Source organism: Aethalodelphis obliquidens, unplaced genomic scaffold (genome assembly GCF_003676395.1).
Source record: "Aethalodelphis obliquidens isolate GAN/ISIS:26980383/991018 unplaced genomic scaffold, ASM367639v1 scaffold13, whole genome shotgun sequence".
Classification (NCBI taxonomy): domain Eukaryota; kingdom Metazoa; phylum Chordata; class Mammalia; order Artiodactyla; family Delphinidae; genus Aethalodelphis; species Aethalodelphis obliquidens.
This window is the reverse complement of record NW_020837957.1, coordinates 27696039-27715884: the sequence shown is the minus strand read 5'-3', so window position 1 is coordinate 27715884 and position 19846 is coordinate 27696039. Positions and strand designations below refer to the sequence as shown.

General features: G+C 39.6%; 1 protein-coding gene and 1 pseudogene across 1 annotated transcript in view; both read right to left on the bottom strand.

Annotated features, from left to right (window-relative positions):
* Positions 1–6538, bottom strand: part of BTBD8 (BTB domain containing 8) — a 91592-nt gene extending 85054 nt beyond the window's left edge. Inside the window, exons 1-2 of the mRNA XM_027114324.1 lie at positions 6198–6538; positions 2374–2568 (exon numbers count right to left, since the gene is read on the bottom strand). Coding sequence (XP_026970125.1) covers positions 2374–2568; positions 6198–6346 — 344 coding nt within the window. The 5' untranslated portion in view covers positions 6347–6538. The remainder of the gene's footprint in view (positions 1–2373; positions 2569–6197) is intronic.
* Positions 6539–16245: 9707 nt separating this feature from the next.
* On the bottom strand, positions 16246–18084 carry LOC113624280 (lysophosphatidylcholine acyltransferase 2B-like; annotated as a pseudogene).
* Positions 18085–19846: the final 1762 nt, after the last annotated feature.

Genomic DNA, 19846 nt, shown 5'->3' with positions numbered 1-19846 from the left:
ACGCAAGACACTGATGAGATACCACTGGGAATGCTCACATCGATGAGATGATCTAATCTCAAGGAGCTTACATAACCACAGACATATTTCACTAACCTAACACAAAACAGAATGTGATTAAGTGCTTAAAACAGAGGATTGTGAAGTGCTAGGAAGCACAAAGCCATTTACTCCAACGTCCTTGTTCTAAGTATGAGAAAATTAAGGCTCAAAGAAATCATAAAACAAGGTAATGCACAGCCAGAAGGCATATCTCTGTCTTGTTGCCAAGTCCAGTGCTTCCTTCACTCTACCATACTGTCTCTCATTCAATCTTTTTTTCTAACCCTTTTAAAGACAACAAATAAAGGATAACATTAATGTAATTTCTCTTTCTCTAATATATAAAAATTTGACTTTTCCCAAGCATCTTTTTCTAAACATACACTCAATAGCTGGAGAAATGTGTAATATCAAAGGGCTACTACCATGAATAATACTTACAATGTATTCAGTGCTTACTATATCTCAGGTCACTGAGCTAAGTGCTTCACAAGCATCTAATTTAACCCTCACAACAACGCTATGAGGTAGGTATTATGTCCATTTTTCAGGTGAGGAAACTAATGTAAGTGATCAGTCCAAGTTCACTCAGTTAGAAATGGTAGACCTGGCTTGACCACAGAGCCTACTCTACAACAAAGCCACTATACCACCTACTAGAAAAACAAAAGTGTGTATTTTAAAATTGATGGTTGGAACTCAGTGATGAAACTATTATGATCTATACTGGAAAATGATAATGATTTTCTAAATTGCACTTAAAGTATTTGTTTAAATTATAGTATGTCATACTGTTCTTACAAACAGAGGAAGCCAAGGATACCCATTTTTCTGTTTATGCTTATTGGAGCTTCATATAAGAAACTCTGAAATAATAAAAACAGATCATTCAAGCAACTGTCAGAGCATGAAATGAAGAAAAATACACCAAATCATACACATATAGTTAAGTTTAATTATCCAAAAAGAATTTTCAACATTAAAGTCAACATGATTTTGATTATAGGCAAATAGTATGTCAGCAAATAACTAAAAGACTAGCATCTAAAAAATACCTAGGATTCAGGACATAAAAACACAAAAATCCAACTCTGATTTCTCATAAAAGTTAAAATGATAATTGGCACTGGCATTAAGGACAGACATACAGACCAATGGAAAAGAATTTAGAGACCGGAAATAAACCCTAACGTTTATGTGTGTATTAGTCTGCTTGGGCTGCCACAACAAAAATCATAGACTGGTGGCTTAAACAACAGAATTTTATTTCTTACAGTTCTGGAGGCTGGACGTCAAGATCAGATGCCACCATGGTGGGGTTCTGGTGAGAACTCTCTTCGTGGCTTGCAGTCAGTCACCTTCTCACTGTACCCTCACATGGCAGAGAAAGAGAGGGAACGAGCTCTCTGGTGTCTCTTCATATAAGGGCACTATTCCTATCATGAGGTCCCATCTAAAGCTAATTTACTTCCCAAAGGCACAATCTCCAAATACCATCACATTAGGGAGTAGAGCTTCAACATACGAATTTTCAAGGGAAACAATTCAGTCCATAGCAATGGGCAACTGATTTTCAACAAGGCTGTACAGACAATCCAATGGAGAAAGAATAGTCTCTCCAAAAAGAGTACTGGGACAACTAGATATTCACACACAAAAGAATAAAGTTGGTCCCCTTCCTTACATTATACATAAAAACTAACTCAAAATGGATCACAGACCTAAATGTAAGAGTTAAAAGCATAAACCCAAAATATTCATAGAAGAAAGTATAAGAATAACTCTTTGTGACCCTAGAATAGGCAATGGTTTCTTATCTACAATAGCAGGAGTACAAGTGACAAAAGAAAATTAGATAAACTAGGCTACATTAAAAAATCTAAAACTTTTGTGTTATAAATGACACCATCAAGAAAGTGAAGACAACCCACTGATTGGGATAAAGTGTTTGCAGATCATATATCTGATAAGAGCCTAATATCCAGAATACATAAAGATCTCCTATAACTCAATGATATAAAGACAAATAATCCAATTGAAAAATGGACAAAGGATGTGAATAGACAGTTCTCTAAAGCAGATATATTTCTCCTCTCTCAGGATCAATCTCAAGCAGAAATTAGCCTCTCCTAATACTAAGCCTCAAAGACTCTAATACTAATACTTAGCCTCTACTAACACTAATTACTAAGATAATATGGAATTTAAGTTAGAAGGTTATAAAATAGATATGAAAATACATGAAATAAAAACACACACATATGTTTAAAAAATAGGTAATTACATACTAGATTTAAATATAAGAGAAAAAAAGATGAAGAAAGCACTTACTGTAAAAATATTCTAAATTCTGAAGCTTCAAAGTTCTCCACAGCAACAGGTTCATGATTTGTTAAGTTATTTGTATGTCCAACAGTATGAAAATAGAAATCAGGAACCCTTGCTAAAAGGACTGCTTTGTGTGCTTTGAACAAAGTACAACCTATTGAGAAAGTAACATCTGTATGGACTTCTTCTCTTAGAAGCCTATAAGGAATAAAAAGGAACCATAGTTTAATTAGTTAATTAATTAAACTAATTAATTATACACAGTTAATATATAATATGCCCATTTTTATAAAATAAGCTTTAAAAATAAAACATAGGGCTTCCCTGGTGGCGCAGTGGTTGAAAGTCCGCCTGCCGATGCAGGGAACACGGGTTCGTGCCCCGGTCCGGGAAGATCCCACATGCCGCGGAGCGGCTGGGCCCGTGAGCCATGGCCGCTGAGCCTGCGCGTCCGGAGCCTGTGCTCCGCAACGGGAGAGGCCACAACAGTGAGAGGCCCGCGTACCGAAAAAAAATTAAAAAAAAAATACATAAACTAAAAATAGAGAGATAACAAAATTAAGTTAGTATGAAAATGAGTTTATTCTCAGTTCATCCAAAGAACATTGTCTAACATTGGTTTAGAAGGCAATTTTCTAAAATTTATAATGAAAACAAAGGTAATTACACTAAAAGAGTAAGACTATTTTTTCAAAAAATATCTTTTCCTTTTAATTCCTTCTACCAATAAAATTTATCTTCTGCTACTTATGTTGATTTTCCTTTATAATGTATGTACTTTAGATGTATTTTGGAAAGAGAACACAAAGTAATGTGATTGTTGACTATTGAATCAATTTTTTAAAATCTTACTAAAACTGAAGCAAAAAAAGTAAACAGTCAACACCACCAGCAAACCACACGCAATAATAGACAATCCAGTCTAGAAACTGGTACGCTGTACTTTGACTACTGTTAAATACCAAGTCGGAAATGCAGGCTTGGCTATCAAGAATGTGACATTTAAGCCCCTTTCCATTGCCCACCCCACAAAATATAGAACTATGCTCTAATCTATTATTAAAACGATGGACTCGAGGAAAGCCCATTCAAATCCCTTTACTAATGTTAGGACATAGCTATGGTAAAGCTCACATGTAAGGTGATAGAAGAACAGAAATCAGCATCATAATAGAAACTGTCACAATGTTTTTTCTGTGTGGTAACTATATATTTCTGCTCTGTAAATGTTAAATAGTACTTCATATAGTATAACATTATCATCAGCAAGTTATGTATTCTCAGAGGACTTCTGTATTGCAGGATATAACTAGCAATCACACTAGTACACTACAGGAGGTCCAAGTATGGATAAAGATATCCATTACAGTGAAAGCTTAGAATGTTGCCACTGACACTCCCCCAAGATCCAGTTACTGGCTCCTTCCTCTGATCCCTCCGTACATACCTCTATCACAGCACTTGTCACTGTATCGTTATTATTTTTATAATAATAAAATTATATTATTTTAATATAACTAAAATATATTATATTCAGACAATGAACTCTCCAAAGGCAAAAACTGTACCTTCATTAGACAGCAAGAGCTCAATATCTGCTTTTTTGGATTTGGCTGTATTTTACCCTAAACAAAACAAATGCTTCAGAGCACAAAGCTTTCAGAACCTTGGAAACAATGAGCGAATAGATGCATTTTAGTCAATATTTTAATCAATAAATTATTTCATAAGCGATTGTTAAAGTTATACAAGAATGTATTGGTCTCCCAAACATTAATAAAAACTCAAATTGTACAAATACAAATACACCATTTATTCCTCCTTCCCACCCACCTTCTACCCATCCCCCACTTCTCCCCAAGTGAATAAACAAGCATTGCAGCTGGTAGCCATACAACTGTCACTAGGGAATCTGCCTTGTTCATAATAGATGCTCATGAGTATTTGTCAAATAAAAAAAAAGTTAATGTTTTAAAAAATGTTAATGTGAAAATACAGTGCTTTTTATTTTATAAAACTACCTGTATCAGTTATAAGCATATCTTGTTATCTGTTACAAGTAACAATATCTGACTCGGACCTGCTTAAACATTAAGGAGGGTTTTATTGGCTCATCTCATAATAAACTCTAGAGGAAGGATAGGCTGGAGCAAAGGCTCAGTGGTGTCAAGGCCCAGCTTCTTTCCATCTTATTTCTCTGTCACCTACTGTATTCACCTATCTAAAGCATTTTAGACTACTGATTAAACCCAATTCTCACTAAAAATTTACTGAGCATGTACCATGTACGAAGCACTGGGGACATAAAGGGGACGAAGGCATAGTATCTGCCCTCAAGGAGTTTGTAGAAGAGTATGGCTGGGTGAGTATATGAGATTTTTTAGTTGTTTAAAAAAAAAACAAACACAAAAACACTTTTGCTTGTAACAGGAACTTGGGACTTCAGGATCCTATCCTTTCATTGCTGCTACGATGAGGATAAATTGTTCACCTACTATACTTATGACCTCATTTCCTTTATATAAATTAGATGTATTATCTTATTTAAATTCATGACACTTCAAGGCTCACAATACAGCCAGAAGAATAGAGCCACTGAAGAGGAGCACCTCATCCTTAGAGATTCATCCTAGAAACAGAACAACTTCACTGTCATTTTTTTTTAATGTTGTACATCAATTCCCCCAGTGGTGGAGACAAGGCAGAATCTCTCATAGACAGGCCCAAATTAAAAGGAAACTTTTTTGCTTTATAAAGTTCAGTTTATAAATGGTGGAGCCTTAAGTGTGGGCAACAGTAAGCACTTTTTAAATGTAGAGTGCTGCACAACTGTTATTAATAGTAATTATGTTTACACTAGTTCAATAGTTCTCAAAGTGTGACCCAGGCCAGCAGCATCACCTGGGACCTTGCTAGAAATGCAAAAATCTCACGCCCCATCCCAGACCAACTATATCAGAATTAAGGTCTGGGTCTCAGTAAATCTAAGCTCTCCAGGTGATTCTGATGCACACTAAAGTTCAAGAATCAATGTTTTGGTGGAAATGGTAACTAGCTAGGGAATATTTCTAAGCTTCATTTTCTTTATTAACTGAGATGACGTTCCTGGATTCACTATAGCCTGAGTTAAGCTTCACAACAACTCTCCATTTGCTAGAGTCCTCATGGGAACTGGGAATTGCTGGGAGTTGCTGCGGGCTGTAGAGTATTCTAGGAGGAGAGGGGAAGCCAGGTTGTGATCAGGAAGTATTTCTACGAAAGCATTTGTGCTAAATCGTTTAAAGAGCGCTCAAAAGAAAGAGACCTCCAGTGCTCCAGTAATCTGATCCATTTTTACTCATTCTAAATAGATACTCAAAAAATTAAAAAAAAATAAATATAAAAATATATATATAAAATAAATATAAAAAATAAATATAAAAATATATATATCTAATTGTATCATTTTTCTTAGAATTGTTAGAGCTTATAAAAAGTTGTGTAAGTTTCAGGACCACGAAACCTGTATCCACCTCGACATTAGCGAGTCTTTCAAGACTTAAGCCTACCCGTGTTAGAGTATTTTGGCATAAACTGGTGCTGCACAGAACTATGATGGTAATTTTGGTTTTCTTCTTGAATCTGGTACGTGGTCTGCGAGGTGCTCTGGATTGGTTATAAGGGCGAAAGAATCCTCTTTGTAGTGAGGAGACCAGTGAGCGTCCTGCAGTGGCCTGAGGTGAGGCGGACAAAGCAGGGAGGGATGGAGAAACCGAGGAGCCACAGTTTCTGGTACGGAGGTGGGCGCCTTAAGAACTGAAGCAGCCTGAGTTCCCGCCTCCTCCTACCTGAGCAGATCCTGGCTGAGCTGCTCCGACACCATCGCCTTCAGCCGGCGCCGCTCACTGGGCCCCTTCCTTTGCAAGCCCTTACTGGAAACTCCAGGGGACTCCAGAAGTACCACGGGGGCCACGCTATCCTCCCCACGGCGGGCCATGTTCCACAAAGGTACGGCGGCGCCCCGCAGGCCCAGTACAGGGTCTCACTTCCCCGCCTCTGGAAGAAACGGGCGTTTCATACCGAAAGCTCTGCTCCTACCCGAATCCGCCCCCTAAAGGAAAATGCTGACGCCTCTCGTCTCTTTGTTGACGGTCCCTTATGGCTGCCGAACCTCAGTCACGGAGAATCTCGGAGACCCGAACAGCGCCGGCACGTGACCCGGGAGGGTGTGCGCAGGCGTAGTAGCTGTGTTTTAACCCCGCCGGCAGGCGCTCCGCGCAGCACTGCCCAGGGAGCCAACTGTTCTGCGGAGCTAACCAGGTCCGCGCTGCTAACCAGGTCTGCGCTTTATCCCTATCCCTCTGCTTTCCAGTTGGTGCTAACCAGTCATTTAAATAAATGTTTTATCAAGAACTGAGTTCAAATCAACCAGTGCAGCCTTTCAGCACTTTGTCTTCCTGGGGTGTCAGCGCTTTTTTTCCCAGGAAAGACAAGTTCACTAGACCTTTACTGCGGCGCGTCACACTCCTTCACTTACTGCTTTGGGCAAGAAAAATTGGGGGTGTGAGGGGCGCGGGAAGAACTTCGTAAAATCAGCAGGAGTTACAACACTCCAGAGCCCCCTGCAAAGGGTATGGTATAATGTCTGGAAGACTCCTTCCCCTTCTAATCCAGGGAGTGGCTCATGTAACTGCTCTTGGACTTAAGCAGAGAAATGTCAGTTATATTCTCCCACTTTGCATATAAAGCTATAAAAGTTATGAGGTGGAAGAAAGGAAGTAATGTTGTAGGGGTAGAGCCTTTAATTGACCAAGGAATTGGGTGGATTGATGAGCTATAGAATTTTGAAATTTTGGTGTGGAGAAAAGAGCTGGAGCGAAATTACTTAAAAAGTCTTTTGTTTTTTTATTTGATTACTTCTTCCAAAGGAAGAAGATTCAATCCTTCTGCATCATTCAGAAGCTCTGCACAAGGTAACAAGTACATACTAATTGCTTGGAAAATATATGGATATTGTACCAGAAGATTGGCCAAGTAGTAGCCATTTCTCCAAATAATGACCTTCTCAATTGTTCAGATACCTTAATTATGAATATACTGGATAACTGATTTTTAATCATTCCTATAGAAAAGAGGAGTGTCAAAGATAATATGATAGTTAATATTTATTGAGTGCTTTTTAGGTGGGAAAATTGCTCTACCTGCTTTCTGTGTATTAACTCAATCCTCACAACCACCATTTAGGTTGGTACTGCTATGAGCCCAATTACAGATGAGGAAGTTGAGGCATGAGAGGCTAGATAACTTGGTCAAGGTCACACAACCAGTAAGTGGTGGTCTAGGTATTAAAACCCAAACAGTTCAGTACAAGATTCTTTCCCTCCAAAGTCCTGTAATACTTCTACCATGCCCCTTTATCAGCTGATGAAGCAAAAATTAGGCTACTCTCTGGTTGGGAATGGATGACAGATGGTTTCTAGTCCATGTAAATTTTTTTTTTTTTTTTGTGGGCCCTCTGGTGTGAGGTCACTCCTGCCTGGTTCCCATCCCCTTTGTGATGTGGGCCCTCTGGTGTGAGGTCACATCTGCTGGGTTCCTCACCTTTTAATGATGTGGGCCCTTTGGTGTGAAGTGGTTAGTCCATGTAAATTTAATTCTCTTAAACTACCTTAGGCAGCTTAGGCAGCTTTGTGAAGTAATTGAAGAAAAAGTACCCTGTTAAAAAACAAAACAAAAAAATAGTTTTAGGGCTTCCCTGGTGGCGCAGTGGTTGAGAGTCCGCCTGCCGATGCAGGGGACGCAGGTTCGTGCCCCGGTCTGGGAGGATCCCACATGCCGCGGAGCGGCTGGGCCCGTGAGCCATGGCCGCTGGGCCTGCGTGTCCGGAGCCTGTGCTCCACAGCGGGAGAGGCCACAACAGTGAGAGGCCCAAGTACCGCAAAAAAAAGAGAAAAAAAAAGAGTTTTAATGATGCTTCACATTCCACCATTAGAGATTTTTTACTTAAAACATTATTTCTATTTTAATTAATTTATATCTGTAATCATTTACACCTTAATGTGAGTGAAATTATCAAAAATTTTTTCCTCAAAGGCTTTATGATCAGGAACACTAGAAAGTCCTGGGAAGCTAGCAACAGGAACTCTGACGGTAAACACTGCTAAATCCATAATTTTATTTCGGGTTGACCTTAACTGTGATCCTTATGTGTGAAATATAAGTTTAGGTAAAATTGCCTTGGAAGGCAAAAAACTCATCTAAGTACTACAATTTCATGAAAAAAAGTGATTCTCTTAGATGTATTTTTTCTTTCTTTAAAAATGTTTTCAAATGAAGCATTTCAAACATACAAAGAAACAAAGAGAGAGCTACAGTGAACCCCGATATACCCATTACCAAAATTCAACAATTATCAAGATTTGGGCATTATGTTGTATCAGTTTTTCTTTCCTTCCTCATCTTTTCTTCCTTTCTTTATTCCTTCCTTCTCTCCTCCTTCCTTGCTTCTTTCCTTCCTCCCTTCCTCCCTCCCTCCCTCCTTTCTTTCTTTCTTTCTTCCTTTCCCTCCCTCCCTTCCTTCCTTCCTTCCTTCTTTCCTTCCTTTCTTTCTTTCTTTCTTTCTTTCTTCCCTTCCTTCTAAAAATTTTAAAAGTAGAGCCCCAGACACCATTTCATTTTCTCCTATATACTTCAGTTTGCATCACTAAAAACTGTACATTTTCTTACATAACATTACAAAACCATTAATGGTATTCCTTATAAATCGACAATAATTCCATTTCCTATGTAGCCCATTGTAAAATTTTACCAACTGTCCTAAAAAATATGTTTTACAGTTGGTTTGTTTGAATCGGTTTTCAAACAAGATACAAGGTTACATTTGGTTCTTACATCTCCTGAGTTTCTTCTAATCTCCTGTATTTTCCCTCATGACACTGACATTGTGGCAGAAGCCTGAGCAATTTGAGCTGTAGAGTATGCCACATTTTAAATTTGCCTCTTTGTAGCATCACGCACTGTGCTCATCTATCCCATATATTTTCTGTAAATGGAAGCTGTTTTTAGAGGCTTGATTATATTCAGTTTCAATTTTTTAGCAAAAAACCTTTCTTTTTTTTTTTTTTTTTTTGCGGTACGCGGGCCTCTCACTGTTGTGGCCTCTCCCGTTGCGGAGCACAGGCTCCAGACGCGCAGGCTCAGCGGCCATGTCTCACGGGCCCAGCCGCTCCGCGGCATGTGGGATCTTCCCGGACCGGGGCACGAACCTGTGTCCCCTGCATCGGGAGGCGGACTCTCAACCACTGCGCCAGCAGGGAAGCCCAGTGAAAAAAAAAACTTTTATAAGTGGTATATTAGTTTTCTATTGCTGCTTTAACAAATTACCACAAACTTAGTGGTTTAAAAAAGCACACTTTTTTTAACTTTCAATTCTATAGGTTGGAAGTCCCACATAGATCTCACTGGGCTAAAATTCCTCTTTGGGCCGGGCTGCATCCCCTTCTGAAGGCTTGAGGGGAGAGCTTCCTTGCCTTTTCCAGCTTCTCAAGGCTGCCCATATTCCTCAGTTCTCGTCTCCGCTTCTCCAACTTCAAAGTTAACAGGTTGAATCCTCCTCACATTGCATCATTCTGAACTCTTCTTCTCCTTCCTTCTTCCCTCTTTTAAGGACTGTTGTGATTACTGGGGACCAAGTGGATAATCCAGGATAATCTCCTTTTTTTTAAGGTCAGCTAATTAACAACCTTAATTCCATCTGCAACCTTAATTCCCCTGCCATGTAACCTAACATATTCACAGATTCTGGAATTAGGAAATAGACATCTTTGGGGGCAGGGGGAGCAGGGCAGGGGGAGCAGGCATTATTCTGCCTCCCACAAGCAGTAATTCATTTTGAATCCTGTCAGAAGGCACATAATCTTTGGTTATCCCCATTTTAATGTTGTTAAAATGTATCATTAATTTTCATCTGATAGTTTTGTCTGTTGATGACTCTTACTTTAATCAATTAACTAGGGATTACAAAATGATTTTATAATTCTATCATTCTTTCTACATTTATTTGCTAGAAATTTGCTGGAAATCTTCTGTAAAGAAGAACTTTCCCTCATCAATGAGAAATACTGGATATCCAGAAATACACTTCACACTGCAAAGGCAGGATAAATGCTTAATTCTCTTATTTAAATTATCCTTTTTTCAAAGGCCCACTCATATTATGGAAGGTAATCTGCTTTACTCAAAGTCTACTCATTTAAATGTTAATCTCATCTAAAAAATACCTTCACATCTAGAATAATGACTGACCAAATATCTGGGTACCATGCCCTAGCCAAGTTGGCATAAGTTTAGAAAATACTCTTCTCCTCTTGTGTATCTCCTTTACTCTCACACCACTGTCACACTCACAGTATTTCTGACACCAAATGTGAGGGGGGGGTTTACACACACCTAGCAATTCTGTGATACCAGATGGATGTCAGGCAATTAAACTCAATTCTGACACTATCTATGTGGAGACAGCATCTGATCCAACAGATTTAAGGCTCAGTCCCACAAGACTGCTCCTCCTTCGGTTGCCAATTGCAACGCCAGGTTGTTACTATGGTTCTAACCAATCATCTAGAAATATAAGGTTCCCGCAGTCCTATCCTTGGGTTCAATTAATTTGCTAGAGCAGCTCACAGAACTCAGGGGAACTGACTTACTTACTGTTTGCCTGTTTATTATAAAAGGATACGATAAATGATACAAGTAAACATCCAGTCGAGAGAGGAAAAGTATTGGGTGGGCCAAAAGGTTTGTTCATCTTTTCCTGTAAGATGGCTCTAGTAGCACTTAGTTGTCTTTATCATTTGAAACAATTTTGTTAGATTGTATGTGACAGCTGTCATATCAGCGTGCATTTAAAAAGAGACCTATCAAAATTGGTGAATTTTTGTGTAGCCATTTTAATATTGAAGATAGAAGAAAAACAGCAACATTTTCAGCATATTATGCTTTATTATTTCAAGAAAGGTAAAAATGCAACTGAAACACACAAAAAATTTGTGCAGTATATGGAGAAGGTGCTGTGACTGACTGAACACATCAAAAGTGGTTTGTGGGGACTTCCCTGGTGGCACAGTGGTTAAGAATCCACCGGCCAATGCAGGGGACACGGGTATGAGCCCTGGTCTGGGAGGATCCCACATGCCGCGGAGCAGCTAACCCGGTGCACCACAACTACTGAGCCTGCGCTCTAGAATCCATGAGCCACAACTGCTGAGCCCCCATGCCACAACTACTGAAGCTCACGTGCCTAGAGCCCGTGCTCCGAAACAAGAGAAGCTACTGCAATGAGAAGCCCACTCACTGCAATGAAGAGTAGCTCCCGCTCGACACAACTAGAGAAAGCCTACACACAGCAATGAAGAACCAACGCAGCCAAAAATAAATAAATTAATTAATTAATTTTAAAAAAAGTGGTTTGCGAAGTTTCGTGCTGGAGATTTCTCGCTGGATGATGCTCCATGGTCAGATAGACCAGTTGAAGTTGATAGTGATCAAATCGAGACATTAATTGAGAACAATCGTTACACCACGCAGGAGGTAGCCAACATACTCAAAATATCCAAATCAAGCACTGAGAATCATTTGCACCACCTAGGTTATGTGAATCGCTTTGATGTTTGGTTTCCACATAAGTTAAGCGAATAAACCCTTCTTGACCATATTTCCGCATGTGATTCTGTACTGAAACATAACAAAAACGTTCCGTTTTTAAAACAAATTGTGACGGGCGATGAAAAGTGGATACTGTACAATAATGTGGAAAGGAAGAGATCGTGGGGCAAGCGAAATGAACCACCACCAACCACACTAAAGACTGGTCTTCATCCAAAGAAGGTGATGTGTATATAGTGGGGTTGAAAGGGAGTCCTCTATTATGAGCTTCTTCTGGAAAACCAAACAATTAATTCCAACAAGTACTGCTCCCAGTTAGACCAACTGAAAGCAGCACTCGACAAAAACATCCAGAATTAGTCAACAGAAAATGCATAATCCATCCAAAAACTGTTACAGCTTGGCTGGGAAGTTCCGATCCATCTGCCGTATTCACCAGACATTGCACCTTCAGATTTCCATTTATTTCGGTCTTTACAAAGTTCTCTTAATGGAAAAAATTTCAATTCCCTGGAAGACTGTAAAAGGCACCTGGAACAGTTCTTTGCTCAAAAAGATAAAAAGTTTTGGGAAGATGGAATTATGAAGTGGCCAGAAAACTGGCAGAAGGTTGAATATGTTGTTCAATAAAGTTCTTGGTAAAAATGAAAAATGTGTCTTTTATTTTTACTTAAAAACCAAAGGTACTTTTTGGCCAACCCAATATGTAGGAAGGGGCATGGAGTTTCCATGCCCTCTCCAGGTGTGCCACTCTCCCAGAACCTCCATGTGTTCACCAACCCAGAAGCTCTCCAAAATCCATAGTTTGAAGATTTTTATGGAGGCTTCATCCTATAAGCCTGACTGATCATTAACTCTATTTCCAGCCCCTCTAACCCTCTAGAGAATGGAAGGGTGAAGATTCCAAGCTTCTAATCATGAGTTGATTTCTGGTGACCAGCCCCAATCCAGGAGCCCACCAAGAGTCATCTCATTAGAACAAAAGATGCTCCTATCACCCAGGAAATCCCAAGGGGTTTAGAAACTTAGGAACGGGGATCAAAGACCAAATATTAGAACTAAGGATGATCCTAATACTCTTATCACTTAGAAAATTACAAGGGTTTTAGGAACTCTGTGCCAGGAGCTGGGGCAAAGGCCAATATACATTTTCTATTATTTCACAACATATACAAGGAACCATCACAGTGTCAAAGTATGCATATTTAGATAACAAAAATGTAAAGAAATACAAGAAGTGAAACTATAAAAGTCAGGAAAGCAGTTTAAATTTGGGAGGAAGAAAGAGGTTGTAATTATGATTGGGGGCATAGAGGAACTTATGGGGTGGCTGGAAAAGTTTTAATGTCTTGAGCTGAGTTAGTTGCAACAGTGTTTATCTTAAAACAGATTATATTCATAATATACAATATGTAATAATTATTATTAGCTACAGATTTGTTTGGTATAGTTTTTAACTGTAAGCACTTTACAATAAAAAGTTTAAGTGTTACCTGTTACAGATAGAGAACTAATGGTTACCATAGGGGAGAGGGAAGGGGGTTGCAGTTAGGGGTAGGGGATTAAGAGGTACACTATTATGTATAAAATAAGCTACAAGGATATACTGTACAACACAGGGAACATAGCCAATATTTTATAATAACTATAAATGGAGTATAACCTTTAAAAATTGTGAATCACTATATTGTACACTTGTAACTTATATAATATTGTACATCAACTATACTTCAATTAAAAAGTGTTATATATTAAAGAGGGTTTAAATAAAGCAGTGTTTAACATTTTGAAGTTAAAAGGTAGAATATAATGAAGTAATGACCCTGACATTTTGTATAGCTCACTATCTAATTAGAGATAATTTCAAACTTCAGTGAATATTTGAGTAATAGTACCCTTGTTTGAGTAAAGATACATCTTGGTAACTATTTTTAAGTGAAAATCTCTTATTTAAATGAATAATTTCCATTACCTTTAAAAAATCATTGTATTTGAATTACATATGCATGCATTATTATCATGGAACTATCAAGCTGGGGGGTTGTTACAGAATGAATTATTTGTGTCCTCCCAAAATTCATATGTGGAAACCTAATCCCCAATGTAATGGTATTTGGAGGTGGGGCCTTTAGGAGATGACCAGGTCTCAAGGGTGGAGTCCTCATAAAAGGGATTAGTGCCCTTATAAATTAGACCCCAGGGAATTCCCTAGTGGTCCAGTGGTTAGGACTCTGTGCTTTCACTGCTAAGGGTGCAGGTTCGATCCCTGGTTGGGGAACTAAGATTCCACAAGCAGCACTGAGCAGCCAAAAATAAAAAGTAAAAAAAATATAAATACATAGAGACCCCAGAGAACTCCCTCTGCCCCTTCTGCAAGGTAAGCCCACAGTGAGAAGACATCTATGAATTAGGAAGCAGGGTCTCACCAGACACTGTATCTGCCAGTGCATTGACCTTGCAGCCTCCAGAACTGTGAGAAATAAGTTTTGGTTGTTTAAGCCACCCAATGTATGGTAGTTTTGTTATAGTAGCCTGAATGGACTAAAACAATGGGGATTATGAAATATCACTTATCCATCTCCTTTTTTCAGATCAGAACTGCATGGAAATTATTTCAAAATAATATGATTTTTTTTCTTTCCCTTTCCTTAAGTTTTTCCATCTGCTCACCTTTCTCCCACTCTTATCTCTTCTTCCTTTCTACTCTTTCAAAATACCAGGAAGCTAACTAATGACCCTTAAGCTTTAGGGGCCCCACTTGTACAAGCCCTTGCAAAGGTCTAGTAGGGTCCCTAGGAGTGTGTCTACTTGGGTATGTTTTTGTAAGGTCTGCATAAGTAAGAGATTTTGACTACAAGTGATCAAGACTCTTCCCCCTTAGTCATATATCCCCTCATATCTGGTGGCATTGAGTGGCTGTAGGCATTTTGAGGATTCAGCCACAATGAAGCTGAGTTGGGGATACAGTAGTTTGGGTTAGCAAGGCATAGTTATTGGTTCAAAATCACTTCCACATCTAGATAAGTTGTTGCTCCCTGTCCTGTTGTAGGAATGGCTTCTAGGAATACTTCACTGATTCATCCTACAAGGTGACATGAAGGGGTAGGGCTCAAGGTCACATCACTATGTGAAGACGTCTTACAGCAAATGATGCTGGAAGTACATGGATAGTGAAGGAGGTACACAACAGTAAGCAGAAGTTTCATGGGTGCCTAGTCAGAACAAAAGAAATGTTCTCAGTAATGCAAAACATTCGACTATAAACACAAACTTTTCCTTTTTGGTGAGGGTCATACATAACAGAATTTATCAGAATTCCTGTATTTATAACCTATGTTTATTATATTAGCTTTCTTTTCTCATGATTTCCCATTCTAAATAATCACTTTTATACCTTAAAAATAAATAAATAAAGGGCAGCTATGCCATATATAAGTGTTTCAATGGTATTCCCAATACTATATCTTCCTGATGTTTATTTTCATTTTGTCTTGTACAATAAGAACATTTGGGCTACTTTGAGAAAGAGCAAGGAAGCATTTATGCAGCAGATCCTTTTTGGAGGGAAGAATAATGGTAACAAAGTATTTATTTATTGCTAGTAGAGCTCTTTTTTTGTTTTTGCGGTACGCGGGCCTCTCACTGTTGTGGCTTCTCCTGTTGCGGAGCACAGGCTCCGGACGCGCAGGCTCAGTGGCCATGGTTCACGGGCCCAGCCGCTCCGCGGTATGTGGGATCTTCCCGGACCGGGGCACGAACCCGTGTCCCCTGCATCGGCAGGCGGACTCTAAACCACTGCACCACCAGGGAAGCCCCAGTAGAGCTCTTAATGAGGTATTTTCTCTGTAAAAATGAGGGAGAGGTGGTGGGCTGTAATATTTCTCTGACCTTAATTTAGCAAAAAGAAGGCCCTTTATTTCACTTATTTTTTTCTTACTTTAAGCAGAATAAAGGCATTAACTAGAACCATGCTGGGTGAACAAAGTTATAAGCAGATATTTTTCTACTTTTAGGCCACATTGAAACAAACATACTACCTGAAGAAGAAAATTAGGTACTATAAAATCAAATTGAAATATATATTCCTTAAGCACATTTTAAATATCATAATTAAGTGCCCAGGCCACTTAGAGTAAAAACTATTGTGTCTTTCCTCAAAGGATAATTTTTATTTCAACCTGGATGTTAACTTTCACCATTTTCAGGGCTGCCTTTAACATCTGAATACAACCATCAAACCTGTACTTGCTGTGGTAATGAATATATATAGGCTGCCTGGAGGTCTAAGTATGAACTAAATAACTTGGCATATCCTGGATGCTTCAGGGCAAAGTTCTTAAAGGTCCTGTATGAAATGTACTCTGAGTTCTGTCCAGCTATCTATCGAAAGAGTCTGGAAACATCAAGATTTGGCACTCCAAAAGCTGCCCGAAGTATAGCAGCTAACTCCTGTTCGGTTATGAAACCATCACTATCAAGATCAAAAAGCTTAAATGACATGTGCAGAATCTTTTCAGTGTTGGCAGGATTGCATAGAACAGTCAGACCTATCACATACTCTCTGAAGTCTATGCTGCCATCATTATTCCTGTCAAAGAGGGCAAAAAGTTGTCTCAAGGGCTCTGAAATTGGGAGTTTCAAATAGTTCGCCAACTCTGTAATTCCTATCTTCCCTCCTTTTGAGGCAGCTGCAATTGTAGCACATTCATCCAAACACTGATGAATATTATCCCAATCTAACTTTAATTTCTGGCTAATTTTTGTAAATTCAACCAAACCGCCTTCCATGGGTAGTCGAAGGTTACCTGCAGAAATCATCAGTCTGCAATCTTCATAAGTGTGATCTGTCACAGGCACCCCAAGAGCATTGGCCATGATGATCCTCACTGTATTGGCAAAAAGGACGGGGTCTTTTTTTTCTCGGTCATTTGGGATATAAACGGGTATAAACTCAACTTCTACCCTGGTGAAGAGTTGACTCAGGGTCAATATACAGGTCTGGAAGCCTGTAAAGCCCTGCCAGGTCCAGGTCACGGTGTCCAGGGTGTTTGCCTACCTGAGCAGCACTGGCTGCACAGGAACACCTGGAGAGAAGGCCCCTAGTTTAAAGTGACCAGACAGCTGCGGTTGGTACACACTCCTTCCAGGAAAATCAGGATCTGTGGCCACTTCCTATCAGATGTCACTGGCCTCAGGATTTCCTCCCGGGTATTCTTCCTCGAATTGGGGTCATCTCAGGTCACAAGCACCGGCTGCGTTGACAGTAAGAATTTCCCAGCCACGGGGATACGCACATTTTGACTCGCAGAGACCACCGAGGGGAACCCTGCTACGACGCAGGCGACTGCGTCAAAGAAACTGGAGTGCGGTGCTGCAACGAAGATGCAGGCCTCGTCTCGGGTTGCCTTTATCCCTTTCACTTTAACCAGGAACCCTGCTGAAAAAAAGTCACCTGAAACAAGAACTTGAGAGTTGGCTGCACCAGTCTTCTTCTTCAACTCCTGGCGGGCTTGGTTGGTCGAGCACGACGACCTATGGTGGAAAGCGCAGCCACCGGCCAGAGGAAGATGAAGAGGACGGCGATGTAGGACACGCGCACCGGCACCAGCACAGCCCCCATGAGGACGATGTAGGCCCAGCGCCACGCACTGATGTGCGTCTGCTGCGTGAAGGGGTTGTCCACGGCCGGTGGGTACAGGGACTTGCTTGTGTCTTGGCTGAGGGTGGATTCCAACACCGCAGCCTCGGAGTCCGAGGTGGGCTGTGCCATGAAGCCCACTGTTCCTTAGTCTCAGGACGCCTGTAGCTTGGATCTGGGGGCGGCCCCCGGAGTATACCCCTGCCCCATATTTAAGTGCTCTTTCCGTTCGCACAATTAGAACTCTTTGAGGCAACTGTGGGTTAATAGACAATGATATATTACCTTTAAAGTAAGAAAAATCAAAAATGGTAAATGATGTAATAGGAGAATTAGAATCATATCAACAGCACAATCTTTTTTGCTTTTTGTAAATGGCCTCCTTTTGACATATATGCTTAATAAATTATTTTCACATAATTTCTGAAATTTACATTAAGCATATTTATATACCTACTAAGGATGAATTAAATAGATGAATATTTATTAATCACAATTTTTTAATTTAAATGCCATTACCAGTCAAGTTTACTTACAGTGAGATGCTTTGGCAGTTGGTAAGTCAAATTCATTTACTCTTCCTACAAATGGATCTCTTTATGCTAAGAGGTCTAACTGATGGCAACCTTGAGCCTTTATATCTGTTACAAGTACTCTTCTACATCCACTGAAAATTAGAATACATCCATTATCATAGGCCAGGATTACCCGTGGCACGTTTTGATGCGTACTGTTAATATTAGTCCAGATGAACTGGTCAGCATTCCAAACAGACAGAAGTAACAACAACGAGAAACCTTAAAATCACCTTTGTCAGAAACATGTTTTCATTAAAATAAGTCAGGATTACTTCATTGTGTCACCACACACGGTCAATAAAGTCTTGTTCCTTCCTTTGTTGCTGCCCTTTGAAAACGATCAAGAGGGAAGCATAATTCAAGTCGGTGTGAACGAGGCTCTCTGCTAAACCTTGTAGCATTTGCTGTATCAAATATTCCTGTTTGCTAATTTAAATTCCTCCAGAATTAAAAGTCAAATTTTAAGTTTCTGAAAGATGTTTCTAATTATTGGAACACAACAGGTTACCCATAAAACAGAAAGAGCAGTGTGGATACCAAAGCCGGTTAAACAGAATGTGATCTAAGTGGAAAGATTATGGGCTTTACAACCAGATGGATCTAGGTCAGATCCTGGTTCCAACCCTTGTACTGTGGGCACTGGCCAATCTCATTTTCACATCTGTAAAGTGGTGATACTCCCTACCTTGCGATGTTATAAGGCACAAGTACTCCCTACCTTGAGATGTTATGAGGCACAAGTACAATGTACATAGAAAACTGGGCTTTTATTGGTAAATACACGTTGCTAGGATACAATGATGAGAATTCTTAGGGACATTCCACTTTCTTCTGTCACTATCAGAACTAGGCTTAGTGAGGGAAACATTCCTTTCACCAGCTTAGTTTTATTTGGGAACACAGTTGTAGTCTTTAAGGAGCCATGATTTGGCAGTGTTACAGGTTGTCTCCTGTGCCAGATGAGAGCAACCCAAGAGAATGAGTAGTAATCCCTTGAGTTGGTCTCATCCTCTATTCTGTAATTCTTCCTGCCATTTTTTTTTTTTTTTTTTTTTTTTTTTTTTTGGCCACGCCGTGCGGCTTGTGGGATCTTAGTTCCCTGACCAGGGATTGAACCTGGGCCCAGCAGTGAAAGGGCTGAGTCCTAACCACTGGACTGCCGGGGAGTTCCCTTCCCACTCTTATCTGTAAGGCTCATTAATACTTTTGAACCCTAGTTTGATTTAACTGCATTCTGTATATGGTTCTTAAGGGAAAGATCAACATTACCATGCCATCTTCCTTTCATATTTCCCGCACAGTGCCTAGCAGTGTATCAAATATATTATTTATTCATTTAGCAAATATTTGAGTTCCCACAATGAGTCAGGCTCTTATTCTAGATGCTGGATATATGTCAGTTAATAAAGCAAAAATCTCTGCCCTGTGGAGCTTAGATTCTAGTGCACATAGGAAGTACAGTATTCAATCCTTGTTGCATTAAATGGGGCAAAAGCACATTTTGATCTTTTTTCTAAATCTCTCACCAATTTAGCTGAAGAATTAAGGCAAGTAATTTAATGGATCTGCTTCCCTACAATGTTTAATAAATATATATGTATATATAGAATCTTCATAT